This window comes from Biomphalaria glabrata, chromosome 1, assembly GCF_947242115.1.
Source record: "Biomphalaria glabrata chromosome 1, xgBioGlab47.1, whole genome shotgun sequence".
In the NCBI taxonomy this organism is placed as follows: Eukaryota; Metazoa; Mollusca; class Gastropoda; family Planorbidae; genus Biomphalaria; species Biomphalaria glabrata.
Window position 1 is genome coordinate 71,097,627 of NC_074711.1, and position 14,297 is coordinate 71,111,923.

General features: G+C 34.1%; 1 protein-coding gene across 4 annotated transcripts in view; it reads left to right on the forward strand.

The window, feature by feature from the left end:
* Positions 1 to 14,297, forward strand: part of LOC106079902 (integrin beta-1-like) — a 38,421-nt gene that overhangs the window by 7,767 nt on the left and 16,357 nt on the right. For 3 of the 4 annotated variants that reach the window (XR_008774998.1, XM_056012232.1, XM_056012234.1), the window contains exons 2-9: positions 3,356 to 3,427; positions 3,528 to 3,610; positions 3,910 to 4,096; positions 8,212 to 8,349; positions 10,309 to 10,405; positions 11,950 to 12,040; positions 12,220 to 12,312; positions 12,977 to 13,057. Coding sequence is in view for 3 of the 4 variants with exons in the window: in XM_056012232.1 (XP_055868207.1) it covers positions 3,358 to 3,427; positions 3,528 to 3,610; positions 3,910 to 4,096; positions 8,212 to 8,349; positions 10,309 to 10,405; positions 11,950 to 12,040; positions 12,220 to 12,312; positions 12,977 to 13,057 (840 nt within the window). In the remaining variant the exon portion in view is untranslated. Of the gene's footprint in view, positions 1 to 3,097; positions 3,121 to 3,355; positions 3,428 to 3,527; positions 3,611 to 3,909; positions 4,097 to 8,211; positions 8,350 to 10,308; positions 10,406 to 11,949; positions 12,041 to 12,219; positions 12,313 to 12,976; positions 13,058 to 14,297 lie in introns of those variants that run through there. The other variant, XM_056012239.1, reaches the window with a different exon arrangement.

The window sequence follows — 14,297 nt, forward strand, 5'->3', positions numbered from 1 at the left end:
AAATTTTTAAAATCAATTATGCAAGCATTTTTTCATAAAAATACACCATTTTTACAACTATTCACTATTAATAGTAACATACACTGGATGCTTTTTAGTAAGGGAGATTACTATTTACCATTTTTTTAACACATTTATGCAAATGGTTTTAGATTTTTGATTAAAAAAATATTATTTTTTTACAATTAAATTGCTAAGTTATGTAAGTTCTGTCATACTAAATACTACATTTACAAAAAAAATTTTAACTTTTTTTTAAAAGTGAAACAATTTATTTACTATGCAAATAAGTTGGACATAATTTAAAACAACAATCAATAAGTAGTTTTTCATCAATAAGTAGTTTTTCATATTATCACGTAAACTGCAGGGGACTAGCACTACCACAGTACCGGGGATCAGCAACCTGCGACTCGCGAGCCACATGCGGTTCTTTGGATGTGAAGCTGCAGCTCTTTAGTTCCATAGGCAAATACTATTTATGTTATCGAAAAAAAAAATTCAAATAGTTCTGAATCATTTAACGAGGATTAGGCACTGATTCTGTCTTTCAGCCAATTATACTCGCTTTTCACCACACCACTCCCCCATTACACGCGTCGTCACTGATTTGGCTGTGACGTATAGTTTGAAGAAGAACTGTTTCGTGATTACAAAAACAAACCAGAAAAGATTTGCCACTATCTGCTAAAACAGCAGAAGATAGAATAGCTAAAATGTCTTCAAATGTAACATATTAGCTGGTGGAAGATATTCAACTTTCTTCTGTCTTATCAATTGCTACAGATAAAAGTCTTGTGACATAAATACACGGCAAAAGTTGCCCTTTTTGTCAGGTATATGTCTTCCCAAGGTCCAAAGGAAGAACATCTAGGATTGCTAGCGTTCTCTGGACAAACTAGAAGGGAAGGTAGAGTGTATGCCATGCAAACATACCTTGAATACATGAAGATCGATTTAAATAAAATTGTTTCAATAGCCACTGAGAGCCAGAGGTATGACTGAAAAAAAATAAAAAAGCAACAATGATTTTTCTGAGCAAAATAAACAGAGAAATTCTTACGTTTCACTGCAAAATACACCAAGAAGCACTTTGTGGCCAAACATTTCCAGTTGAGGTCATGAATTTGGTAATCAAGATTGTTAGCAGCATCTTGTCAAAAGCACTCTACCATTGTCGGTGTAAAGAATTGTTAAACCAAATGGAGACTCAGTATTACGAGCTCTTTCTGCCCTATAAAGTGTGAGGGCTTTCCAAAGGTGTTGAAACGTTTTGCCTTGTTCTTGAAAGCATGAAATACATTCCTAAATGAAAAAGGCATTAACTCTTTCTCTTATTTTCCACGTTCCGACAAATTTACTAATTTTGCTCATTTGTGTTTCACTACCCTGTTATGATTAAACTTCAATAACTTTTTTGTATGCAATCAAGAAATGTTATATAAGGTATATAATTATAGAAGAATGCATGCTCTTTTTATATAACACAAATTAAAGTTTATAAAACTAAAAATTAATTTAATTTAATGGGGTCATATCAACGTTGGTACCATCAGTTAAGAGTGAAAGAGTTTAATCACTATGAATTAGAGAACGACAATTGGTTGCAAAAATGTTACTTTATGGTGTATATAACAATGAAAATAAATGAGACGAATCTAAAACTGCAAGGAAGGGAAAACCCAGTCGATGTTTTTGGTAGCAGGTTTGGTTTGTTTTGAAGAAAAATAATTCTTTTTGCAGAAGATATTTAGAGCAGTAAGTTACTTCCTTTTCTATTTCTCAAGTAGTATCGTAATAAGATTACAGAGGCGGCCCCCGTGGGAGACGGATCCCTGTCGGATCCACATATTCGCTGGTCGACTGAGGATGGCATCGAGCAGGGTATGAAACCAAGACCGTAGAGATAATCAGTCCTGCGCGCTAACCGCACCACCAGGCATTGCTCTTTATCTAATGACAAACTGGTTACAAACTAATAGCCTACTATTGATAATATACCTACACATTATGGAATGAAAACTACCGGATATGTACAATATGTCAGAAGAGCGATTTTAGAAAATCTTTTGGTATTGAGCATTTTCATTTAAATGGAACTAGAATGAGGATGTAGATCTACCTAAATTAAACTACTAATTTAGCACTCTCAATATCTATATCTTCTAGATCTAGTATAATGTAGATGTAATTTAAATAAGATTTATATAAAAAAAAACACTAGATAATCAATTAATGGACTAATTGCAATATGAAATATTAAAATAGTAGATTAGTTTTAGTATTTTATAACATTGCAAATTGACATATTGACAATCTAGACTTAAGAAATAAAAATCTACACTTTTAGCCTAGAAATTAAAATTATAGATCTTGATCTAGTCTAAATCATGGCTGTCTGGTAGTGCGGTTTGCGCGCTGGATTGTCGTTTAGATTCATCGATGGTCTCAGGTTCAAACCCTGCCTGCTCCCATCCCCCTGTCGTCCTACGGGAGGTTTGGACAACTCTGAAGGAACAACCGAAACATGTAAAACAACAAAAATTCTAAACTAGACCAAGAAATTCTAGATCTAGATTCTATAATGATTTTAATTAGAACTTAAATCTAAATCTAGATTTAAAAATCTAGCTCTAGTGTATCATTTATACATCATTTATGCATCAATTGAACAGTATTTATATTGTTTTGTGCAGTGTTGCTTTACTTTACACACAGTTTATATTTTGTATCTGAATATTATTGCTGTATTTTTACAAGGCTTATATCACCTCACTCTGTCTGTCTGCATGGTCAAAAGTTTGTACACATTATCTCTCCCACCCCCAATCTCTGATCAAGTTGAAGTTTTGCACAATTATTTTTTGTACCTGACAAAACAAGAATCAATTTTAAAAAACAAAACAAATACAATTAGTTAATTAACTATTCATTATTAATTATTTTGTTTGGTATCAAACAAGGGAAAGAAATCATACTCAACAGATGTAGTGAAATTAGTTTCCTTGAGGAGGCTTGAGCCCTGAATGAACATTCATGCATTTAAAAAGCGATCACAGTAGCATTAACACAGATACCGCCCTTCTCTCCCCACCTCCTTCCATCTGGTCCAGACAAATGGTAAGATTATAGTGCATTGAGAAATTTAAAAGCATGAAATTGCGCAAAACAAAAACAATTGGTTAAAAATATTTCTAATCGCACAGATTTATTATTGTTAGTCTAGACCTATTACAAATTTAATGACATGACTAAACCAAACAATTACACTAAATATAAGCTTTGTTTTGTTTTCATAAAAATTTTTTTTGTTTGTTTTTCTTGTTTACCCTATAATTACCTTTGCTTATTTCAGTTATGATGCATCAGACATTGTTAGTGTTTTTTTTCTGCCTCTTTATAGCTGGAATTCAAACGCAATTTGCAGGTAATATTTATTTTCAACCTTTTATTCTATTCAGTATTTAATGAGTTTACTTGACATTTTGGTGGAGTGATGGTTTTTAAATCATTTGTATCATGTCCAGATGATGAGAATCCTTGTACACTGGCTGAATCATGTGGTGCATGTATTAGAACCTCCAATAAATGTGCTTGGTGTGGTGCAGAGGTAAGGACTGCAACCATTTAGAAGATCGTCAACTTAATGAAATGATATCATAGTATTCATAAATGCATTAATTTTTTTATATATTACTGACCAATTATTAGTAAAGTATTGTTATTGATAGTATTATTATTTTAAAAAAAATTTAAGTACTTTTTAAAAACATGAAATTACTTGAATCTGATATTAATTATGCTATAATAAAAAAATTGGTCCAGTCAGTGGGCTCATAAAACAAAACCAGACATATTTTGATGCCTGCATGTTTCTAACCACTTGTCAACCTGATTGGTTGTTGGCAGAACTTTGACAAAAGTGCCCACCACTGTGATCTGCTGACTACTCAAAAGAGGAGATGTGAAGAGAGGTACATAACCTATCCCCAGTCAGAATTTAAAGTGGACAAACAAGAGAGCTGGACAAGTGGAGACAATCTCAAACCACCAGTTCAAGTAACACCTCAACAGATTACTTGGAAAATTCGGCCAAGTAAATTTTTTTAAATAAGTGTAAAAATCTTTAACTTAATATGAATATAAAAAATATTTTTTTGATGCACCAAATATTTTATAATTTTTAAGTCCCTTTTCAGATGTCTGATTAAAAAAAAAAAAAAAATTCCGTTGGCATGTTAAAAGATAATAGTTTTTTACCATTATTCAGTAATGTACATATGTGTGAGTGGTAAAGCTAAGTTTGTCACCAGAAATGTTACTGGATAAATTCATTGACATTACAAAATTGTTCAAACATAGCTTTACTCAGAAATTCCTGCAAATATCCAGGTAGAACCAGAACCAGGGCACTCTCAGTGGTTCCTTCTCTTGAACATAATAAACTTAAGTAACAAAGGCTGTTTCAGAGACAAACAAATATATCATTATTTATAGTAAAAAATCGAATGATAATTTTTATCATCTGATTGATACCTTATCATATTAATTACATATATTACTTCAAAAGAGAAGATTTATGTCTTTTGCATTTCATTGTCAATCTAGTCATGCATGTTAATCAGTTACTAAAACTGTGCTAAGTTGTTGGTTTTCCTAACTGATTCAGCCAACCCATTCCATGCTGTTATGGAACTAGGGAAGAAGAATCACTTGTACGAATAGTCCTAGAATATGGTATAAGAAATGTGCTTTATCTTTGTGTCTTTCTGAGTATTTTATAAGGTTTTGTATTTGTAAATTATTTATAATTATGTTTGATTTTAAATAATTTCATCAATATAGGGGCTCCATGATAACTATCTATTTATTATTACACCTTTGAGTTAATAGACAGTGTAACTGGTATAGGAATAAAATAAGTAGTTTTTTTTGTTACTCTTGATAACTGGTATTTTTCTGTGTGAAAAGATATGCTTCAATTGGATTCCTTTATCTGGTAATTCTTCTAATTCTCTTTGTAAAATTTCATTATCTTGTGTTGTTTTTATTGTTCTATAGATTATGCAATTGTCTGCAAATAATCTAACTTTTGTCCCTGAACTAACGAAATTTGGTAGGGCATCTATGTAAATTAGAAACAGTAATAGGCTGTGATTGGTCTTCAGTTTCCTGAATCAGATTTTTCTCTTTCCTGGATCAGATTTTTCTCCTTTTTTAAATAGGGGCGTGACAGTACCTTCTTTTCAGTCCCTATATATACTCTACCCTGATTAAGTGATGCCTGGAAAAGTATTTTGCTAGCTCGTTGCTTAGTTCTTTGAGCTATTTATCTAGAATATCATCAGGTCCAGGTGCTTATTTGATTTTATGTTATCTAACAGTTTTGATCCCTTTTTCTTGTTCATTTATATTTCCTATGTTTTTCACTTGGTTTAAATTAAGCCAAATGTCTTTGTCTCTTGGGGCTGTGAATGTTGATGCAAATATTTATTTAGTATGTTAGTTTGATCGGGTCTGATCCAGAATCACAATGCGGCTTTCGCTCAGGGAGATCCACGATTGACATGATTTTCTCCATCCGCCAACTCCAGGAAGAGAACAAAGGATGCCTTTGTACATTGTGTTTATTGACCTGACAAAGGCCTTCGATCTAGTTAGCAGAGAGATGGCCTCTTTAAAATTTTACAGATAATAGGCTGTCCACCCAAGCTACTAAATGTAATCATATCTTTCCACCAAAATATGATGGGTACAGTGCAATTCAACGGTGCCAGCTCTGAAAGTTTCAGTATAAACAGCGGAGTTAAACAAGGATGTGTCCTGGCCCCAACCTCTTTGGAATACTATTTTCACTGCTAATCCACATCGCGTTTGACAAATCCACTGAAGGCATCTATCTCCATTCCAGATTTGATGGCAAACTCCTAAATATTGCCAGACTGAGGGCCAAAACTAAAATCAGAGCCACCCTCGTTAGAGATATGCTATTCGCGGATGACGCAGCAGTAGTGGCACACATGCAAGAGGAACTTCAGTCACTAATGTCCCAATTCTCTCAGGCCTGTAAAGAATATGGCTTGACTATTAGCACGAAGAAAACAAATGTTATGGGACCACCTGCTACAGCACCACCCTCCATCCTCATAGACGATAACAAGCTGGACACCGTAAACGAATTCTGATATATGGGATCCACAATTACAGATGACTTGTCTCTAGAAGAGGAGATGAAGAAACGCATAGGGAAGGCTGCCTTGACATTCGCTAGACTCAGACCAAGAGTTTGGGAAAACCATAAGCTAACTACGGTGACCAAAATGGAAGTCTACAAGGCATGCGTTATGAGTACACTGCTGTATGGCAGTGAATCATGGACCACCTACGCAAAGCAAGAGAGAAAACTGAACTCATTCCATTTGAGATGTCTCCGTAGGATCTTGAATGTCACATGGAAAGAAAAAGTGTGCAATACTAAGATCCTTGCGCGATCAGGTATTTCCAGCATCTTTACAGCCCTCAGACAACGCCGTTTGCACTGGCTTGGACATGTTCGCCGGATGGAGGACAAGCGCATCCCGAAAGTCATCCTCAATGGTCAACTCGCGACTGGCACAAGAAAAACTGGTCGCCCCCTTCTCCGTTACATAGATGTAATAAAATGTGGCCTCAAATCAGTGAATATCAGTAATTGGGAAGACATAGCTCTAGACCGCAACAGATGGAGAGAGACAGTGACCAAGAAAGCTATGGACAGTGAAAGTACATGGGTCTCAGCTCAGGAAGAAAAACGCACAATCCGAAAAACGGCCAGCTCCTCTACCACCGAAGCAAAAGCCACCTTAACCTGCGCTATCTGTGGACTGGAGTATCTCTCCAAAAAGGGCTCCACAGCCACATGAGGAAGTGTGCTCTGAGATGAACCATAGACGTTCTACCACTGAAGGAGGCCAATGATGTTAGTTTTAATTTCATTATCATTTAACTTTTTTTTTTGTCATCATTAGATATTACTTTGTTTATGTGTTCACTCTGCAGTTATCTGCTAACTTTTGGGTTATTTTAAGTTTCCGTTTATGGACTCTTACTGCCATAGTTTCTTTAAATAGGTTTTCATTTGTTAGCAAAGTTTCTTTAATTTGTTATTAAATCAGCATTTATTTATTTTATTTGATGAGTATTTACTTAGTATGGAATTGTCTGTAATGTTTTTAATCTGTTTTTTTTTAATACAATTCCAGAGGTCATCATCTGGTTGGTTAATGTCTTTTTCTGATAAGAATATTTGTTAAAAATTTAATTTCGCTTGACTTTGGTTAGGTTACATTTATTCCAGAGTAAGATTTTTCTTTTTGGTTTTATAATGGCCACTGCTTTTATTAGACTATTTATTTAAATGATATCATTATCCAAGGATAATGTCATTACCTACTATTAATCCTGGTCTGAAAGTTCAGAAAAGATCTCATGTGATATATCTATTATAAGTAAAGTTACTATACTTCTCTCTGTGAAATATTCATTATAAATCCACATATTTCTAAAAAGCACAATATCAGTAATTAAAATATGCATCATAGTACAGAATACTCTAATATCATAAAACAAGATAGTAGACACTTCAAATACTTTGATACAATAGTAGAAAACTCAAGTATACATAAAACACTGAACCATAATCTTCCAATACAAAAACAAAGTCTAATAAAATACCCAGAAAGACACAAAGATAAAGGCACATTCCTCATTCCATATGCTAGGACAAATTTGTACAAGTGCTCTTTCTTCCCTAGTGCTATTAGAGCATGGAATGGGTTGCCTGAGCTAGTCAGGAAAACCAGTGATATGGCAGAATTTAGGTCATTGGTTAATATGCATGACTAGATGCATACTACGTAGGATGTAATCATCTTCTTTTTTTGAAGTTACGTCTGTATTTTATAAGATAAGATAAACTTGGTATTGTGCATTCATTTATAAAATTACATGACTTCTATTTTTAACAACTACATGATTTGATCATTGTTCCTACAATTCAATTTTTTCATGCTATATAAACTATTATGTCTATTGTTAGTCTAAATTAATAAGGTCACAATATGACCCGTGCCAGCATCCATTATGATTTGATCTGATACTTTCATAATGAAAATAAAAGTTTTTTTGTTTCATGTTTCGTACATCTATTTGTTTACATTTCTCCTAATTTAGATGATCTCAGATATTTCACCTTAGACTTTAAACAACAAGACAACTACCCTGTTGACTTATATTTTTTATTGGATCTGAGTTTTGGTGTTAGCAAAGCAGAAACCAGACCTAGGCTCATCTCCTTGGGGGAAGAAATACGTAAGTTTATCAGTATGCTGGAAAACTATCTGACTAGACGTTATAGTCTTTTTGAGATGGGATTTTTAAAGGGTACTTAAATCACACAAGGAATCCCAGCATACATTCAGATGAATTCTTCTGTCTTGGAAGACAACGGATGCACCCAGATGAGTCTCTTGTTTTAGTTTTGCCTTGAGACAGGGCAGAGTCTGGAGTGACTGATCAAGCCAATTCAGGAACGGCACATTTCACCACAGTTTGTACATGTATATGTATCTGTTTAGGGCTAGCTGACAGGGTTTCTTTCTCTTGACTAAGGCAGCTCCATTTTTTTTGCTCTCTGTGAGGTTTGTATCAGCACACACAGTCTGTCTCATGCTGTCTGGTCTTGGGCTATTTCCTCCCACATACTTTCATTGATGACTGTGGGTCTTGCTAGTAGACATTTCTGTAGGTTAGTCATGGGCGGCCTTTGGATCTGACTCCTTCTGCAAGCTTATCATATAGGATGTTTTTCTCACATATATTTCAGGAAATATTATTCTTATTTAAAGGTAACCTGACACCATCAACTTATACTGTAGATTATTCTAAAAGATGTTAAGTGTCATCAGGAAATGCTGTATGTTTATCAAGAGGTTTCAACAGAATTCTGGACCCAGAACACACCATAAGAAGACAAACTAAATAGAGAGCTGCCTAATCTGAAAGAAAAACTGGAGTTCATTTCAGATCCAGGACTGAGCCTTCCAGAATAACCTTGCTAGATTTTTTATGAGGAGCCCATAGGAAGCTTGCAATACACACATTCTTAGCTTGACAGAACATGTCACGCCACACATCCCAAACTGTATTGGCTACCTGTTGTTCCTTTAGACTGTGTGGAGAAGGGGGAACTGTTGTCTGGGTGACATCCCCACCCAGGCTTTTTTCTATAAGATGAACCATAGTCGCTTGGCACTAAAGAATGCCAAAGAAAAGCTGTTTATTTTTCTTTTGCCTTAACATTGTCTCCCATTGATAGATGGGTTTTTTCTATGTTTTTTTAGATTTGCCTGCCATATTCTTAAGAAATAAATTAAAGGTAAGGTTAAAATATTGTAAGAGCTGTCTTCAAGCTCTTTTTATTTTAAATGGTATAAATCTGATTTTGAGAAATCCATTTCTACTCACTTACAGCCTATCACCCTTATTGGAGTATGGGCCACAAACAAAAAAAGATCCTCATATTTCCCTGTCCTGGGCCATCCTTTCTTGTTATAGGTGCAGCCAAGTTTAAAAGTTTAAGTCGTTAGGTGATTCTTGGACACCCTCTTTCTCTTGCCTTGTGGGTTCCATTTCCATGTCTGCCTTGTGGTGCTATTCTGTCAGGGTTTGTAGCCACCTTGAAAACCTGGATAAAGCCTTGAATTCAGGTTTTACATTAAAGGCCTTGAAAAAGCCTTGAATTTCGATAAAAGCTCATAAAAAAACTGGAATTTCAATAATAAACCTTGAATTTTGTTTTTATTCCCTATAACTGTTTTTTTTTTTTTTTGCCCAGTTAACTTTCATTTTTATGTTAGATTTCACAAACTTTATTTATCATTTGGCTCTTCTCTTTTTATTGAGAAAGAAGTTGATTTAGACTAAGACCCCTTTAATTACATGCATACAACAAGACAGAAATGACTAGAGTTCAGGTGTTTTTTTTTTTAAGATTTAGACTCAACTAAGTCCACTTGTAGTGAGACATGCCTATTGATTGAGGCTATTGAAAGAGATGCGCACAACTAGATCTAGATCTACTAGGTAACTAGGATTTAGGCCTAATCTATATGTAGATCTAGAATCTAATTCTAGTATACAAACGCTACTGAAATACACAATTTTTTTTTTTATTTTAAATACACAACATACTACACATGCTGTGAATAGGAACTGTAAGAATGTTGTTAATTTTAGTTTAAAATTTTTTTTCCCTTCTTTTCATATCAGCTAAAAAAATGAAAGGCATAACCAACAACTTTAGACTTGGGTTTGGTACATTTGTGGACAAGAAGCTGATGCCTTACATTGCATGGACACCTGAAATGTAAGTTGATGCACTATGTCATCAAGGAGGTTGTTCTAGGAAGTAGCTGCTTGTTTGCTTATTTACATATTCTAAGGTGGAATCAGGGGTGCCACTTTTCCGGAATAACCCGGAAATCCGGGTTTTGAGGGGTCCGATTTTCCCCCCTCCGGGTTTGCCTTCTACAATTTTGTTAAAATCCAGGGTTTTCGTTGATTTAGATTTTTTTGAAATTTCTGGTCATTTTCCCCCGCTAATTTTAGTTTGTTAGTTCCGATCGTGCGAGCCGCCATTTTTTAAACAAAATCGACCAGTCTCATATCTCGCAAGGCTTTCACTTTGCATGCGCACTAAGCTTTATTTACCGGTACAGTATTTTTTTTTTAAGTGTCAAAAAAAGTGTAAACATTCTAGATCTAGATCTAGGAATCTAGATCTACGGAACGCGCCTCGAATCGGCTCGATTTAGAGTAATTTAGAGTCTAGATCTATTTCTATGATCAATCTAGATCTGATCTAGAGTCAATCTAGACTGTAAAGTCTTGAATTTAGTATAGATATAGTCTAGAATAGTCTAGATTTAGATCTACTCGCGTACCTAGTGGCTAGTCCTAGATCTTGAAATAGAAAGAAAAAAAAATTCACAAGTGAGAAATTAAATATATATTTTTTTTTTTTTCTTTCCGTGTTTTATATTTTAATATTTGTATAGGTTCCATATAGACATAGAGCCTTAGCTTATGTCTAGAGTATTCTAGAAGTAGGATCTAGATTTAAATTTAGGATATTTACATCGTTTTTAGATCAGAACTAGAATCAATGATTGAAGAATTAAATGAGTAAGTTTGCGTTCGCCTGAAGACTTAGAGGCTAGAAAAAATAGATCGATTGGTCAATAGATTTATACAAATAAATTATAATTATGTATAAGCAGTCCAGCACATTCTAGCCATCTAGGTCTACATTTAAATATTAGAAACTAAATCTAAATTATTCTAAATGTTCATTTTGGAGTAGATCTGGACTAAATCAATTTTATCTTGTTGCAATAGATTTACAGGTCCATGCATGTACATTGATGGAATCAGTTTTATCAATGTTGATTAAAGTAGGCTGCTTCAAATGAATAATGAGGGAAAAAATGTTAAGAGAGAAACATCATTTAAAATAACTGTGTGTTTGGAGGGGGGGGGGGGTGTACAAACATTGTTAATATAAAATTGTACTAAATCCTCTTATCTTGTATTACCAGCTTTATCAATAAATACACACAAACTCTATTTATTATAATGATAGGCTTACTAATTACATATTTAAAACATGGGGGGCATTTTATGATATAGATCTAGGTAGTAATTTAATACTGTTCTTTCATAAAATTTTGTTGCTTAAATTGTATATGCGGTACGTTTCAGGGTTGGTAAAGTTTGGGGTTATGATTCCAGGGTTTGTAAAATTTGGAAATTCGGGTTTCAGGGTTTACTTGGTCTCATGGGTGGCACCCCTGGGTGGAATAGAAACAAATCTCTTCATTGGTGCTTGCTTTGTTGTTGTTTTTTGTATAGACAAGAAGACAGATGCCAGAATCCCCCATGTTCTGATCCACATGATTTTAAAAACCAGCTAAACATAAGTGATTCTCAGACTGAGTTTGCAGTGAGTATTGGGTTTAAAAAATTAGATTGACATATTAGAAGTGAAATTATGTGAGCTGTAATGTGTTAGTACATTTAACACCGGAGTGTAACTCCTCTTGTTAAAGAATTAGTTTTACTTTTGTATTGACTCTTACCTTATGTAAAAATTGTATATCTATTTTCCATTGTATTTCACAGACCCAAATGAAAAATGCATTGCAGACCTTGTCACTCAATTTTGATGATGCTGAGGGTGGAATAGATGGTCTAATACAAGCTTTAGATTGTGATGTAAGGTCTTATTATTAACTTAACAGTTTGATATGCAATGCTCAGCAAATTTAAAGAAACTAAGGTTCAAAAATATTCTGCCAGTTCTATTGTACAGCAGATGAAGCTCTATTTCCTCTGAAACATGAACACTGCCATCATAATATCATTATCTGACATAAGCTTTGACGCTAGGGGATTTGATATAATGTACTTCAGCATCACTCTAAACTTTGACTCAATATGTATTACCTAAATATAAATTTGATACTAAATCAAATATAGGTTGTATTTCCTTAGGAATTTTTCATGGTTGGCTTTGGTATAGGTTAGGATTTTCTCTCTGGCACTGCTAGTGAATTATAATGTCGATGCCTGCAATAAAAACTTTGCCTTAATCAGGATTTAGATGCTGAGATGCTTTTCAAACTGTCTCTTTTACTTTGCTCTGGCTACCTAGTTATTTTCTTTGAATTAAATTTCCTGAATTCCCCTTAGTCTAAACACAAACTCTGACCATTATTACTTTTGATAATCAAACCTTCAATTACTTCTTTAGTGAAAGCAGAAGTTTAAACCTTACTACATATGAATTATAAGACTAATTATTGGATCTTAAATGTACACTATTGATTCACATTGTTTCTGTGCTGAAATCCTAATTGACTGGTACCTGTTGATCTAGTCCATAGGGTGGAGAAACATATCCAGAAGGATTATTGTGTATTGCTCAAACTCTATTTTTCATTTGGCTGGCGATGGAAAAGTAAGTAGAATGAGTTATTTTAAAGACTGTGTCAATGACATGTATTTCTTTCCTTATTCCTTTACATTGTAAGTATCGGAAGAACTTGGCAATATTAACAATTAATTTCATGACTTACAAATAACACATTTCTGTTTCCTATCGAAATGAGAATGTTTATGGGACTGTTGTTATTACAGTACAGTAAGTAAAAAAAAAATTAAAAGTATCCCTTTCAAAACTTGCAATCTTATGGGGAGATAATCATCATCCTTTGTGTTCCTAATGGAACATTGGGTCTCAGTAAAAACATCTCAACTCTCCCAGCTCTTTCTTGTCCTCTCAGCTTCAACTAGTACACTGTGTCCCAATGTTCTTTTTGGTTTTTCTCTGCATCTTGTGTCCTGGAGGTTCCTATCTAAAGCCTGTCTAGCTCTGTTTTTGCACCTTTTCTTAGGGTGTCACCAATCTATCTCTACTTTCTTTTTAAGATTTGCTTCTCTATATTTCTACCTCTGCCTGCCCATTTTCTAGATTGGTGTTTTCTATTTTGTCATACAAGATATTTCTTAGACAAGGGCAGATTCTAGCCGACAGTTAAAGAGGGTGTCTTGTGGTCAGCACAATAACCAACTGCCTTTACTTTCCTTAACTTAAATCAGGGAACACCCATTAGAATTGGGTGGATTTAGGGGTATCCTAAAAATCCGAATTTCAAAATCTCAGTCTTCACAGAGATTCAAACCTGAAACCTCTAAAGTCAGGTATCCATTAACTCTTTTTCTCTGTAACTATTTTCCTCATTTCGATAGTATTATTTGTTCTTCTTATATGTATTTCACTATCCTGTTTTTTGTTTGTTATCAGAAAATGTTATATTTGGCATTGAATTGTAGGAGAAAGCATGTTGTTTTTACACAACACTAATTAAAAGTTTATAAATCCAAAAATAAATTTAGTTTAATGGGGCTCAAATCAACGTTGGCATCATTAATCAGGAGAGAAAGAGTTGAGTTGGTTGGACCTAAGGTTGATCTAGTAATCCAAAATTTAATTTCCCAGTGTTCACAGAGATTCAAACCTTTGACCTCTTGGTTCAGAAGTCAATCTCTGCAGTTTCATTGACCAAAACATAAAGCACCATTTTCCAGTAAAGCTGAATTTGTAATTTTTTTACCAATGTCATTACTCAAAGGATGATATAATCCAAATTTCAATAAAATCAAGTAACAATTTTATGTTAGTTAATTTATTTGTAAAT